Below are 14,450 nucleotides of genomic sequence, written 5' to 3' on the forward strand. Positions count from 1 at the left end.
ATCCATACCAGTGCCTTCATCTCTGCTGCCATTTTCATTGCCATCAGAGCTTTCTCTAGCCCGTGCTTAAAAGCATAATATAATAAATAATGTTTTGGGGTGACGTTTTTCTCATGTATAATATCGCGAGCTTGAAAAAAAAAAAAAAAATAAAAACATGGTAAATTTTTATAGATTTAAAAAAACTAAAAATAAGAGAAAAATAAAATAAGTGAGAAACTAATAATATAAAAAATAAGTAGATTTGTAATAAATAAAAAATAGAAAATAAAAAAAAGTTGTTTGGCATTAAAAAAGTAAAAAATTGAAAAAAAAATCATTTTTTGGTTTTAACGTTTAAAAAAAACACGTTTTTTTAAGTTTTAAATGGTAATTTAATTTATCTTTGCATTTTTTTAAAAAAAAAGCATTTTTTTTGTGACGCTGCTTGAAAGGAATAGCAGGGTTACATGCCTATAGAAAGTTGATTTTGTAGGATAGTGTCTCCCTTTTTAGATTAGATTATAAAAAAAGGTTGGAAATCTGTCTTTTTCAAATATAGAGGGTTTTTGGATGAAACTCTCATCCAACCCAGTTGTACGAAAACTTGGTTTTTATGAATACCATGTTTTTAACGAGTTTTGAAAACTTAGGGACACACCCAAAACCTGGTTTTTATGAATAAGATGAAAGGGTCGCTTTTAGAGAACCATTTTTTCTCAAAACTGAGTTTTTATTTTGATGGCACCTAAATACCAAAAGGAAAAAACCTAGTTTTAAAGTGTCATCCAAAATGCAACCTACTACTATACAAGACAACTATTTGGAATAGCCATTCCCACAGTAGGAGACTATGGAAACTCTGTAACAATCAAGTCCGTTGAGACTTGGAACACGAAAGAAAACATTTTCGGAATGTGGTCCAGCATATTGGCCTGAATGGGATGGCTTGGAAATCTTGACAATTCATTAGTGTTGTGCTGAAATGCTAAGTCCATCAGTAGCCCTATCATTTATGGGCATTATTTTGTGTCCATGGGTGCATATGCAGAAAGATAAGAACTATGAAAAATTAATGACATTATGCATTGCATATGCACGTTTGTTTTATAATACATATCCATTATAACACATTATGGCTGTACGTGCTTTTGTGAATGCTTATATGGTTAATGCTTGGGTTTTACTTACTATTTCAGGTGTCTGAAGGAGTTGAGGACGTGAGGGTGCAGATTGCCTTCATTAGAAATATAGAGGCCCACTTCACTGTGCGATTGAACAAAATATGTAAATATCATTTGAAGAGGCATCTTCTAATATTGTTATGTAATAGTTTCAATCAACGTTGTAAAAAGTGAGTCATCCTTTATCTATTTGGTCCAAATTGAGAGATGTAGCACACTGCATGAAGGCAGCACATGAGTTAAGTCGAGCTTGAGTTGAGCCTGCTCAAGCTCCACTCAACTCAGAAATCTAGAAATCAGCTCGAACTCACGTCAAGCTCGAGCTTAGCTCGATGATACAATGTCGAGCTCGAGATCGACTCGTTTAACTCATTTAACATCTCGTTTATTTTAACTTGTTTAACTGGTTTAATTGCTATTCATTTTACTATTCTCTCATCATAATTCAACATTTATTACGCAGTCAAGCAGAGTCAGTTTAAATGAGTCGAGCTTTTACAACTCAAATTCGACTTGTTTAACATTTCGAACATACATATAAACTCGAGCGTTTATAGATAAGTTGAGCTCAAATAGAGTTTTGACAAGCAGGTTCGAGTGTAACCCTACACTGAAAAGGGATGAAGCCCTATTCTCAGGAGGTTTGCATTGGGAGAGATGTAGCACACAATATTGTAAAAATCATTGTTTTGGCAAAAGACATTTTTAGATTCAGAAATACAGAAACATTCAGACAAAAGTTGAAAGATAATCATCTTACGTAAAAAATTATATTAACCAGAATATGGAAATACTATTCACATTCAAATGGCCATGAGTTCCAGAAAAAACGGATTGACAGTATAAAAAATATATACTACAAACAACATGCAAACTTTCATTAGCAACACTTAAAATTATCAACTTAAATTATTCTCAGTAACTAAATGAATACCAAATAATAAGCTTTAGTATAAACCACTTGCTCCTTGAAGCCTTCAAAGAGTCCATGGTTATAAAAACCTAAAAAGTTTTAATTTTGATGGGTACAAATAGATTTATATTCAAAGAAACCAAAAAAAGCCCTAGCCCCGATGCCATGACAAGAAGACTAAATTTTAGTTTTTTAAGTTTAAATGTGCTGAATACGTCTCAAGAATTCAGTTTTCAGAAATTTATGTAACTTCAAACTAAGAAAAATGGTCTAAGCTTCCTCTTGTACGTTTTAGAGGTGTACATAACATACACTGAGCATATTGAAAGGCGGACCATAAGATACACTAGTTTCACAGATGAAGAATATCAGTTTTTCCCATAGTAACATACATATCATATGAGCAGTTATAATACAACGGCTCGTGTCAAATTCAATATCTAAATTCAGTTCTTACCGATGTACACTTTTCTGGTAGGCAAGCTTCAGATTTAATATAAGAAAAATTCAAAACTTGCATTCCAGGCTAGTAATTTAATGGAAACTTCACCAGCAGATGTATCTGAAAAGCACACATTGCCTCAAGAAATGACAGGCCTCCAGGCTTCAAAATGCTCTAGTTTAAATTGCGTGATGCGAACCAGGCCTGTTTCTTTGAAGGTTATCGCTCGATGAACATTAATGTACCACCAATTTGCAACCAAAGCTGCATTAACAAGGGAATCCGTGGCTTTACCGATAGCAATGCCTTCAGGATGGGAAGTCTAGTGCAAGGGAAGCAGATGCTAAGCTTACACACGGACTGCATGTTAAAGTTGTCATATCGGCAAAGTTGTACTTCTTTTCTACCAGTACCTGCATCAAGCGACAAACCTGTCAAATATTCACATTAAAATTTTGGTTGTAGGAAGTATATGTAATGTTCAAACCTAGCAAAGGTAAAGAATAAAACAATCAATATATCTCACTCCATAAACAGCTACTAACGAAGAGAAATAAAATGAAGGTTAAAAGCAAAATGTCCTTTTATCTGTCAATCACTAACAGTATCTGATAAAAAACATTAACGACAAAAAGATAGACAGCCATAGCCATATGCATCTCGGTGTCATCAGCCTTTTTGAGTTCCTATGTTCTTCAAGTAACTTCCGTTCAAATCCAACATGTCTCACCGCATTTTTGCTCAGTCCTTTCCCTTCTGCGAGTTCTTTCAGCTTATACTAATTTGCATTTGTGCATAATCAGAGAAGTCCATATTCGGTTGCAAAAATTCCAATATCTTCAAGGTAACTTCTGTTCAGATCCACCGTTTCTCACTGCATTTTTACTCAGTCCTTTCCCTTCTGCGAGTTCTTTCAGCTTATAGTAATTTGCATTTATGCACAATCAGATAAGTCCATATTCAGTTGCAAAAATTCCAAATCTAGTTCCATGTGTAGCAGCAACCTCTGTAACTAAATTCTAACTTAACAATAAAATTAGTGGTGTATCTAATACCAAGACTAACAATAACATGAGGCTGTAATACCTTCAGCAAGTTTCCTCTGAAACATCACATCTACGCTTTTTTTAATGGCAGTCATATTGTGAATGGACACCTACAACCTCATAAGGAAACAACAGTGATTGGTTATGGAGAAACGAAAAGGGTGGTGTTCAGAATGCAGTAAGAATCAATAATGACGTGGTGAGCAGCAAAAACTTGCGTTAGGATGTAATTTTCAGGAGAAGGATCAAGGATAAGGATTTCCTGAGATACCTTATAGACTAATGGGGTCAGATGCTAAAACCATAATTCAGAATTCTCATCTTACCAACTTCTAAAATGTTATGGATTTCAAAATGTTTATTTTTCAATTAAATCTGTTTACCTCACTAATTCTATTAATATCTCAGGAAGAAATTACCAAAGTTCTGCCCTAAAATACACCTGCTCAAAAAAATATAAAAAACTAGATTCTGATAAAGGAAGATAAGAACATAGCAGCAAAAACAGCTTGGCCTACTTCTAGGTATAAACAACTCCTAGATCTGATCCTAACATTATTTAGAACTATTGGCTTCAAACTCATTCTTGGGCCAAAGATGGTCAGACGACCAACTTATAGGCGGCCAGTCACTGGTTTGAATCTGATGGTTGTCAATGCCTTGTCCAAGCTTAGTGCATAAGCCCACTGATGCAGTCTTGACCCCAGGCACACGGGAAAGGTGGTGGAGCCTTGGCCCCTAGAGCATATCATTCATTCATTCTCATTCCTGGGCTCACATTAGGATATCCACAGATGAATGAGAAATCAAATAGTTTCCAACACCATTCACATCCAGGCTTTCACTAAATTTACATGAAAAATGAATCAAACTGTCTCCAAACTCTAGTTTATCTGGGTTATCTACATCCTTAAAGGTCTGACTTAGCTTTAGGATCTTCAAACCGGTCAGCCAGACTTGGATTACTCTTTCCCTATATTAAGCACATTGTTCATGCTGTCCTTGGTTTAGCATCTAGATATCTATGGGCAGGAAAAAATACTGTATGTGACAGGCAAGAATCCTGTGATAACTTATTTTAGCCAGAAGAATTATGAAAAAGTAAGGCATTAGAGAGCTTCAAACCGGAATTTAGTCAGAAGGAAGCCTAATATCTTGCAGAATACAAGGATGTTGCATATCACATGCGAGTCCCAACATTATGAAATGCACAAAGAGGTTATCAAGAATAGAGTCTACAGAAAACACATGCTACGAAACACAACGAAATGGACACCAGTATATCAACAAGCACCAGTTAATACTCAAATGTGGTCCCCAACATCTTAAACTGGTTTTCTATCAAAGATCTTCAAACATCTTTTAGGTTGCGTTTGATTGCCTTGGATCTTAGATCCAGCGCAGATTTTAGAACTTCGGATCTGAAGTCTGATGTTTTAAAAGCCCATTTGATGCACTTCCTCAGCCTTCTCTCTCTCTCCTCCCCTCCGTAACTTCATGTGTGGATCTGAAATCCACATTTGAAGTCAGGACGTCCCACCCCCACAAAACCCGCTTCTTCCCTTCTCCCCTTCAATTTGAGATCCATGGATTTCAGTATTCTCACAGTTCTGAAATCTGTGGTTCTTAGATCAACAGTTGGATAAACCTCAGATTTATGCAGCAAATCCGACCTCAGATCTGAAATCCGAGGTTATCAAAAGCAACCTTAGGTACCTGAGTTTCATGTTCCCATTTGTCTTGGTTTACGGCTTTTTTTGTCGTGGGAGGGAAGATATTTCGGATCTGCTAGACCAAATATTCAGTCAATTTTGGACTGGATCATCAAAGTTGGTGTGAGAGGCGATTTAGTACTACGCTTAAGGTCCCACACATATGGACACATGTCTAAAAGGAGATACCCAAGTATGTTAGGAAGGACTTGAATGGTCCTATACCGAAAATTTTTAGAAACATACTAGGGCATATTGCAAACTGAAGCTCACTAAAGAGAAGGCTGAGATCCTCCAGACTGGAGCATACGTGTAAGTTCTGCACCAAGTTATGAAAGTTGGTATTGAAGCCAAGTTCAAAACTCAAATTTGGGTTCCTTGCACATGCAGATTTTTTGTGCTTTAAGGGGGTGGACTATAAATCCCTATGTGTGAGAACTTCAGAATAATCCTATTCAAGGTTTTAAATATGCATGTGCTATCTTAGCAGTTTTCTTGGTTTGTAGCATGTCCGAGTATGAATCAAATCAACTATGGAGCAGGGTGGGATCTGCCAAATTGGATTCTCGGGCATCATGCCAGCCACATTCACAGATTTTCTAATGCTTTTGTTAGTGTGAAAATGAATAGTAATAAAAGGATGGAATCTTCCATATGCACAAATGGCATGCTTAAGTTTTTGCTGATATATTAGGGATGGGTGAAGTCTATCAAATGAAAAACAGACCAAATAATTTCAGAAGAATTTTAAGTATTAATTTCACAAGCAACTGAAAATAATCTGACAACATAAAAGTAGCACCCTATCCACACTAAGCAAGCAAACTGTTATTGAAAAAGTTTAGCAGCCTAAGTATTTTGAAAGAGTTATAGAAAATTCATCAAAAAATATCCAACTTCTTTTTGAATCTATAATAAGGAAACTAAGGTGTCTCCAAGTGTAATTATCCAGAAACATAGTATAAATACCTGCAATATCCAGTTTGGAATTCTGTTCTTGAACCAAGTTTTGTATATTAGTTTTGCACACTCAGGTAACCAGTAAATACAACTTGAAAAATGTTTTAACATAAAAACCACGATTTTTTAAATTTTAAATTTCTCATAAACAATGTTCTTTTCATAAATAGTTGGAAACACCACAACACAATCACAGATATCAAATGATTATCTCTCAACAACATGATACCATGTCATCTTGCTAGATGGATGAGACAGTTACCTAAGATCCATGTCGCAAAGAGTACAATGTTTCTTCCTCTTCATGAAAGTAAACGATTATTTTATTCCCAAAAGACATGTATTTCACTTAATTCTCTCAATAAGTGCATATGATATGAGTACATTTTTTGACCGAGTTAATATGATGATAATAATCAAAATCCTCCCATATGTTCCTTTCCAGGATGGAAATGTTCACACCTTTGTTATTGTTATGTTCATCAGAAGGCTAAAAGAGTGAGAAAATAAACCAACCAGGCAGCACTACTAAGAGGGATAGAATGTGTTGCCTTCAACCATTGAGCTGATGTTCATCAATCTAAGTAGCATAGATCTCCTGTTGGTTGAAATGCCAAGGACTGGATTTGCAGTGGATTTTTCCTTGAACTTCATCCACTCGTTTGATCCAGTTATTTCCATTAGAATAATATAATTACCAATACAGGGATCATGGTTCTCACCTACAGCCTCGTATGGTAAAACCCAAAGAAATGAAAGTCCATATAGCCACAAGACCTAACGATGTGGTATAAAATGGAACATGAAAGACCATAAAACATAATCATGTGGCATGAAACGAAGAAACAAAGGAGCAGACGACCACAAAGTGAAAGTTGCACCAACCCAACCAAACTTCAACAACCCAATATTTAAGTGAAGCCAATGAAATAAAAAACCAGCTCATCTATAAAACATGGCCAGCATCAATATATTCGCAAGCAAAACCTTCCCAAAGAAGTGTATTCATCAACGAGGAGGGAAGGAAGTAAAGCGTACATCATGTAGCTCATGGCACTGCATGAATCCTGGCATCGAATGAGAATCCCCGGTAGAGACCATCCTTTCTCTCGGTTACGCCGGAGACCCACGTCCACTTGCCTTTCCCCCTCTCCGAAGAATCCCACATGGCCAACTTCCCTGCCCCCTTCCCTGAGAAGAAGACCCTGTCCCCCATCCCGAACACCTTAAACTTGCCCCAACTCTGGAAGCACTCGAAGAAGTCGGCAGGCATCCTGCCGGCCTCATCCCACTCAAGGGTCGGAAGGTCAAGCTGGAGGATGATGATCGTCGAGCACACTGAGCTCATCGTGAACGACGACTTGAGCCCCCCCACCATTAGCAGGCTCTCCCCTTTACCTCGGATCAGCCGTGGCCGGTGCAAGATGTCTAAGATCTCCCCCCATTTCTGCTGCTCGAGTCTATCCCAGCTCCTTCCACTTCCCAACTCATCCAGTTTGCAGAAGACGAGCTTCCACTGAGACCCAATCGCGGAGCCAACATCGCAAAGGGCGTAGACGGTCGACCCAACAAGCACAGCACTTCGTGGCTTCGACAACAGGCCGGAGGAGACATTCGACCAGAGGCGCCCCTCGGCAAGGTAGAGGGCGGCTAGCTTATCGAAAACCAACACATGGCACCCGCTCGAGAGAACAGCGCCATGCCGGAACCACGCCGACCCTAATTGTGGCAGGACCCTGAATGTTCGCGTGAAAGGGTTACAGATGACTAGCGAGCGGCCGGATTCCGACTCGCACCAGAGGTAGAGAAGGCCAGCTGAGGCGGCGACGGGGATGGCAGACGTGAAAGGAAGAAAATCAAGAGGAAAGACGACCCAGCTGTTGGAGTCGGCATCGTAGACTTGAAGGAGGGAGTCCGGGGAGGGGCCGCACGTTTTTTGGCGGTCGGAGGGATGGACGACGAACCAGTTGAGGGTGGTGCGGAGGGCGACCTGCTGGAGGAAGAAGGGGCACGTCAGTGCATCCTTGAACAACCTGCAGACAGCACGGCAGGCGAAGATCTCACGCAGGGAGAGGTGCGAGAGGATCTGCTGAAACGACTCGACGGGCAATTGATGGATGGTGGTCCGGCTCGTCAACTCCATTGAACCCCAGAAAACGACTCTGTCGGAATCAACCGGAAGGTACCGGAAACCGCTGCGCGGCCTAAGAAGCAGGCCTTCTGGTGGTCACCCTCGTGGGAAAAATGTACTTCAGGGATGAGTTTATCGCTTTCCACCACATTCAGTCTCTCCCATAAGGCATTTCAGCGGGCATGGAAGACGCATATCTCTCTTTCAGGCATTTTAGCAAACACTTTCGGGGATGCTGTGTTATTTATTCTGCTTTCTTTCTTTCACTCTGGCGTTCAAGTTCAATCGGCATAGGAGAAACCCAAAACAAACAACAGATTAAGAAATCCGTGGCCTGTGCTTCCGTGTCTTCTTCTGCCGTCAGTTGCGTTCCTTTCGCTATCAATTTCATGATCATCTCTTGCGTGGACTCATCGAATTTTCAGCGAATCTCATGAATTTGGGTTCTGTTAATAGAGGCCTGGTGATACTTCACATTGACGGCGATAATGACAAGAGTGGTGATGGCAGCATGATAAGGCTGCGAAACCATCACATGTGAAAGACGGTGAAAACGGATCTTGTTCGCTTGTTAGTTTTCGCTTCCATTTTCATTTTGCTAGAGGAAACTAATTTTGTGATTCTTTAGGTAGTGCTTCGCTATTTATCAAAATTACTAAATGAAGGTTTTGAGATGAGACGGACGACTTTATTCGCTTAGTGGAGAAGAACAGGAGAGTGAGGGCGATTTGCGTGTTCAAATTGATCGATGTAACTAAGATTTACATTAAGATTGTATTATATTGATGGTATATGTGATCCCTGTCATGTCTCACTATATTTTTTTATTGAATTTAAAAGGGAAAAGTAGTGGCCTTTTTTTAAAAATTGAAATGTACTATTCACAAAAAAATAAAAAAACTCGCTTTAGGCAAAATACTTTATTTTAAAGGTGAGTGAAAGAGAGTTAAAATCTTGATTGGAGTTATTTATAAAACCAAGTTTTGAGTGTGACACATAAATAAACAAACCAAGTTTTTAAAACTCATTAAAACACATGTTTTTCGTAAACCAAGCTTCTAGAAAATTGGGTTAGATGAGGGTGTCGTCCAAATGCCCCCACAAATAAGAAAAAATATCACAACTCTTACCCATACACAAACGAAAAAATTATAAGGAAAATAGATTGTAACTGGATTAGTATTAAATATTCCTACTCTAATGTAACTTATTAATCCAAGATATGTAAACCTAAACCAATAAACCACTTCAACACAACCTTCCCGTTTCAAACTTCGTTCATATTTCTCTTTGATCAACGCATGCATAATGTTTTTTAGTGTTTGTTGATTAAAAATCTTGATAGATTTTGTTTTTAAAGTCACGACATGGTATCTCTTTGTGGTGTTGGTTTCAACCAGGCATCAGTGCAATTCGAGAATTTAGAGGGAAAGAAAGGGAAAGGTATCCAACTCCCATCAACAGGCAAAATAACCATTTTACACATACATCTAAACATTAGTTTCTGCCTAACCTTTTGAATTTACATCCCAAAGGTCTATAATACCCCTCCATACGAACTAGCAATCTTTTAAAAGTAGTTTGAGGATTTGGGGTCTATGAGAATTAAGGTTTGTGGAAGGGAGTGTTTTTCAATTTTGAAGAATATGCAAGGCAGGGTTTTCCCTAGGATTCCTTTACTAAGGTCGAATAATTCACCTGGTTCTAGACCTTTCAATGTCCTTCCTTTATAACAATGCATGAAGTAGATAGGATATTGCTAGCTATTTATTTGTGAGTTTTTGTGTGTTGTGTGTGCGTGTGTGTGTGTGTGTGTGTTTTTTTTTTGTGTTATCCATGTCGGTGAAAGCTAGGGGCTGTTTGGAAAAAGTAAACAGTATATGACTGTTTGATGCATTTATTTGAAAAAGTAGGACAAATTCATGAAAGCATCCAATAAATTTAATTAATTTTTTGATTTTAAATATGCTAGACATCAATTTTCTGCAAGATACATGAGCAGAAGAAAGATAAAGATATGGAGGGAAATAGTTGCCGAGAAGCTAAAACAAGCCGCTTTCGGGTGACCAGCACAGCATCGAAGGCGCCCGCTGTTTTTCTCAACGTTCCAAACGCTTATGAAGATATTTCCTTGATATGAACCTTCCAAAGGCTCAACTCAAGGAGATACATATAAAATATCTTATTGTTTCGCTATTTTAATTTCGCATGCATTTGACTAAGGAAGGGTGACGGCCATCCTCATTTCTCAATGTAACCTCACCCGTAAGTAAGGAACCAGGAGAACTCCCACTTTGGGTCGTCCAAAGGGCTTGCGGACGTCAAGGTAGAAAAGCAACAATAATAATTTATTAATAATCTTTATTTTGTATAAAAGCAGAAACATCTTGCAAGGATGCAGCTGGAAAATGCAATCTTTTGTATGTTTGGAAATAATATGTACTTAAGATGATTTTGCAGTAAAACCATTGTTCGTTTTGGATAAAATAGTCAAAAGATGGGGCCTAATGAGAATTTATATTTTTTTATATTTTATTTGACGGGGCTGGATTGATCTAGGTCTGAAATTATGTGTCTGATCCGCAATTATGTTATTGTTTCTATATACAAAAAGGAAAAAATATTTAATTTACAATTGTTATTTTCCTTTTTAGTTGTTGTGCCTTCTCGATTGACAGCTTCATCTTTTATCTCTTGTTGTGTTGTTGATAATCTTTTAGCAACTGCTTGCTTGGCCAACTGTTGTCTCTTTATTGCTGCCACTATTATCTTCGCCGGATGTTGTTTCCTTATCAATACTACCATTATCGCCTTTACCATTATTACCACTAGTATTGTCTTTATTGTCATATCTTGCATTCATTTATATAGCATGCATGTGACAGGTCTGCAAACTCAAGGTATACATTTATTTAATTTTTTTTTTAAGAAAAAACTGGAATGCATCCACACCAGTGACAAAAATGTGCAGGCTACTTGTCTTGGTAGCATTAGTTGGCATCTGAGTACGAGCTAGTAGTGGAGCTACTTGTAGGCTGGTGTGGACCACGGCCGATAGCAGCCTTTTTGGTGTCGACCACGACCGATTGCAGCCTGTCAAAATTTACATTGAGATTAAGCTGGATCTACTAGGGCTAGTGATTTAAGTACCCTTTAACAAAAAAACTTCTGTTTTATACTGGTATGCACCGGTACTGTCGAGTCGAATAATTAAGTAACATATCGAGGAGTTGAACCTTAGGTTTGTTATTTTGCAAAACCGAAAAAAATTATATGTAATAACTTACAAATTTTTTTTATTTTTTGACCCTTTTAAAAATTTTAAAAACATATTTCTGCCCCGTAAAGATTTTGAAAGATATAATTTGGCCCTCATAAGAAAAAAAATTCCCTAGCTCCTCCCTTATTGTAAGCATGTTCCGTGTATGTTCCCAAATTTAGACGTATTAATTTGTAATTTGCATAAAAAAATGTAAAAGAGTCTTTCATGGCATAAAAAAGGAGCGCTTAAAATTGGAAGGTCTTTAATGGCGCGGAGGAATTGCTTCAGTGAAAAATGTCTTTAGTGACAGGAAAAGTTGCCTCACAGTTGGTTACTGACATGGATTTCACTTTAGGAGAGGCATGTGCCAATCACCTTAGCAGGAACCTCCAGCTACATTCTTTTGCTCCTTTCTGATGCACTAGATAGTGTCAGTAATAGACATGCCTTTTAGATGTTGTTTGGCCGTTAAAACATTCTCTGAGTGTTCTATGAATCTACTCCAAAAATTAGAGAAAATTCATGGAACACTAGAACAAGATGTCCATGAAGTTGCACCAATATTTATGAAGAAGCTTGAATGCATGGTTTGTATGGATACTTCTGTAGTTACAATTAGAGAAACATTGTGAATACCACACTTAATCTATTATCTTTATTTCAAGTTAGCATCTATAACGTGAAGGAATCAAACGAGGGAAACATACTTACAGACTGCATAAGAATAGGTGAATGTTATCACAGATGAAGCACAATTTTGTAAAATGCTAATCAAACTCATCCAAAACCTTGAGTAGATATATTTTTGAAAGACAATATCAATTTTAAGTGTGACATTAATACGATTTCGAACTTTATAAAATTAGTTTTATTTTACATGCTATGGTAGAACATTTCAATAAAATAATTTTTTTCATCAAGCTTGGATTTAACAAATACTTGAGTTCCTAACTTAACTGGTCCTTTTGGGTTTTATGGATTCTAAGCGCGTGCACAGACACACGCATACTCACATGCACGCATAATAAAAACAAACACAAAGGGACACATACACATTCGTTGATGCACGCACATACACTCCGTTATTCAACGGTGTGAATGATCCTTTACAGTTGTCAACTTTGCGTATGATTTGCTATATTCCAATTTAATAATGCCAACCATGTCAGCGACACGTTCATTCTTACATGAAATACATATGCATCCAAACGTGGTCAACAAGGTGCCCTTGGCTTTCGGTAAAAATATTTAATTATTTGATTTTTCGTTCTAGAGAAGTATTATGCACGCATCTCGATACGTTCTAGTGAAGAATTCATTGAGAAAATCAATATTATTAAATAATTTCCATAAGCAAAATATTTTTTTCTTTCCAATATATTAAAAAAAAATTCAACGCTACTGAATAGTTGTCGAAACGGTAAAAATTTAAAAATTTATTATTAAAAAATCATAAATTATGACTGCATCATCAAACATAAACCATAGCTAATACCAATCTAGTAACCGTAAATTTAACAGTTTAATGACTCTCCCCAAGCAAGATTTTTCCACAAGTTACGTAGAGAAGTATATCGAGGATAGTCGCAGAAAAAGTCCGCAAGCTGCTTTCAGCAAAACAACAAACCGGCCTGCTGTTTTTTTTAGAACATTCCAAAGGCTCTTCTAGAAGACGCTTCCTACATGTTTACTTATATTTTACATCCCGATACGGTGCTTTATCTATTTGTTTATTCTTTAACGATATTCCATTACTTGAGCTATGCATTGACTTCGGGATAAGCGCGGCAAGTTCATCATCTACGATATATATATCTATATATATATATATATATATATATGTCGGCTCTTCCCTTCTTTACTCCACGAAACCACACGCAAGCATGCACGATAGCTTGCCGTTTTCCGTCCAAAGAGCTCATTGAAGTCAACGAATGCAGGATCCAAACTTTTGTTCGGGTTTGGAGTATAATGTACTCAGAAATGGATCTTGTCTGATTTGCTTTGCCTGGAAAATTGGCTTCATATTTCTAGTTTCTATTTTATAGGCTAGTTAGAAGTTTCAGTCAATTGCATAACATATCATTGTTAATCTTTCCTTTCCTAAAGGCAAAATGCGGTCCAATGTCATTCGAGTATAGTGCTGATATATATATATATATCATGGTCAATTCTTCATATTTCATTGTAAGCGATTCTTCCACAATGAAATCTGATAAGTGAGATTTCGAGTAAGTGTTTACAAAATCTTCTTCTGCCCGATGAAATGATTCATCGATTCATCTCATAAGTGAGATTTCGAGTAAGTATTTACATAATCTTCTTCTGCCCGAACAAATGATTCATCCAAATGATGAGTCATCCGTTCCATTGAAGTGGACACATCTGAGATCACCAAATGTACGTGGAATGGAACTATTAATGCAATTTCATGAAGTTATTTGGTACAACATGAAATGAATAGAACAGTCACATTGAGAGTTCACGGGGAGGAGAGCGATGGAAGTGGAGCCTCCGTTAGGGCTCCATGAGGATGGCATGCGAATGGCAGAGGATGAGGCATTTCCACCAGATCCGGAAGAAGTGGAGGGTTGGGGAAGGTGAAGGAGCTGGGCAGAAGTGGTAGATAGATCGAAGAAGGCGTCCATGGAAGGGATCCCTGCAGCAATTGTGGGTTTTGATGAAGGTTACCCTCCATCTAGAGGCATGCGATCGAACGAAGATTCCGTTTCAGCATGCTGCGATTGCAGGCTTGTATGGAGGCATGAGTCGACCACGTATGGATTACAATTTTGTTTTTGGTTCTTTGCAAAAACAATGG

The 14,450-nt window shown here is 37.7% G+C and overlaps 1 protein-coding gene across 1 annotated transcript; it reads right to left on the reverse strand.

Moving 5' to 3' along the window:
- Positions 1–2,418: 2,418 nt before the first annotated feature.
- Positions 2,419–8,950, reverse strand: LOC116267266 (SKP1-interacting partner 15-like). The gene is made up of 2 exons (XM_031648895.2): positions 7,275–8,950; positions 2,419–2,931 (listed from the first exon to the last, which is right to left on the reverse strand). Exon 1 carries the CDS (start codon positions 8,377–8,379, stop codon positions 7,285–7,287), a length of 1,095 nt encoding a protein of 364 aa, XP_031504755.1. The 5' UTR covers positions 8,380–8,950; the 3' UTR covers positions 2,419–2,931; positions 7,275–7,284.
- Between the last annotated feature and the right edge of the window lie 5,500 nt (positions 8,951–14,450).

This window comes from Nymphaea colorata, chromosome 13, assembly GCF_008831285.2.
Source record: "Nymphaea colorata isolate Beijing-Zhang1983 chromosome 13, ASM883128v2, whole genome shotgun sequence".
Taxonomy (NCBI): domain Eukaryota; kingdom Viridiplantae; phylum Streptophyta; class Magnoliopsida; order Nymphaeales; family Nymphaeaceae; genus Nymphaea; species Nymphaea colorata.

Excerpts from the sequence above, each read along its gene's own strand:
- LOC116267266 (XM_031648895.2), bottom strand. The coding sequence starts at position 8,379 with ATGGAGTTGACGAGCCGGACCACCATCCATCAATTGCCCGTCGAGTCG.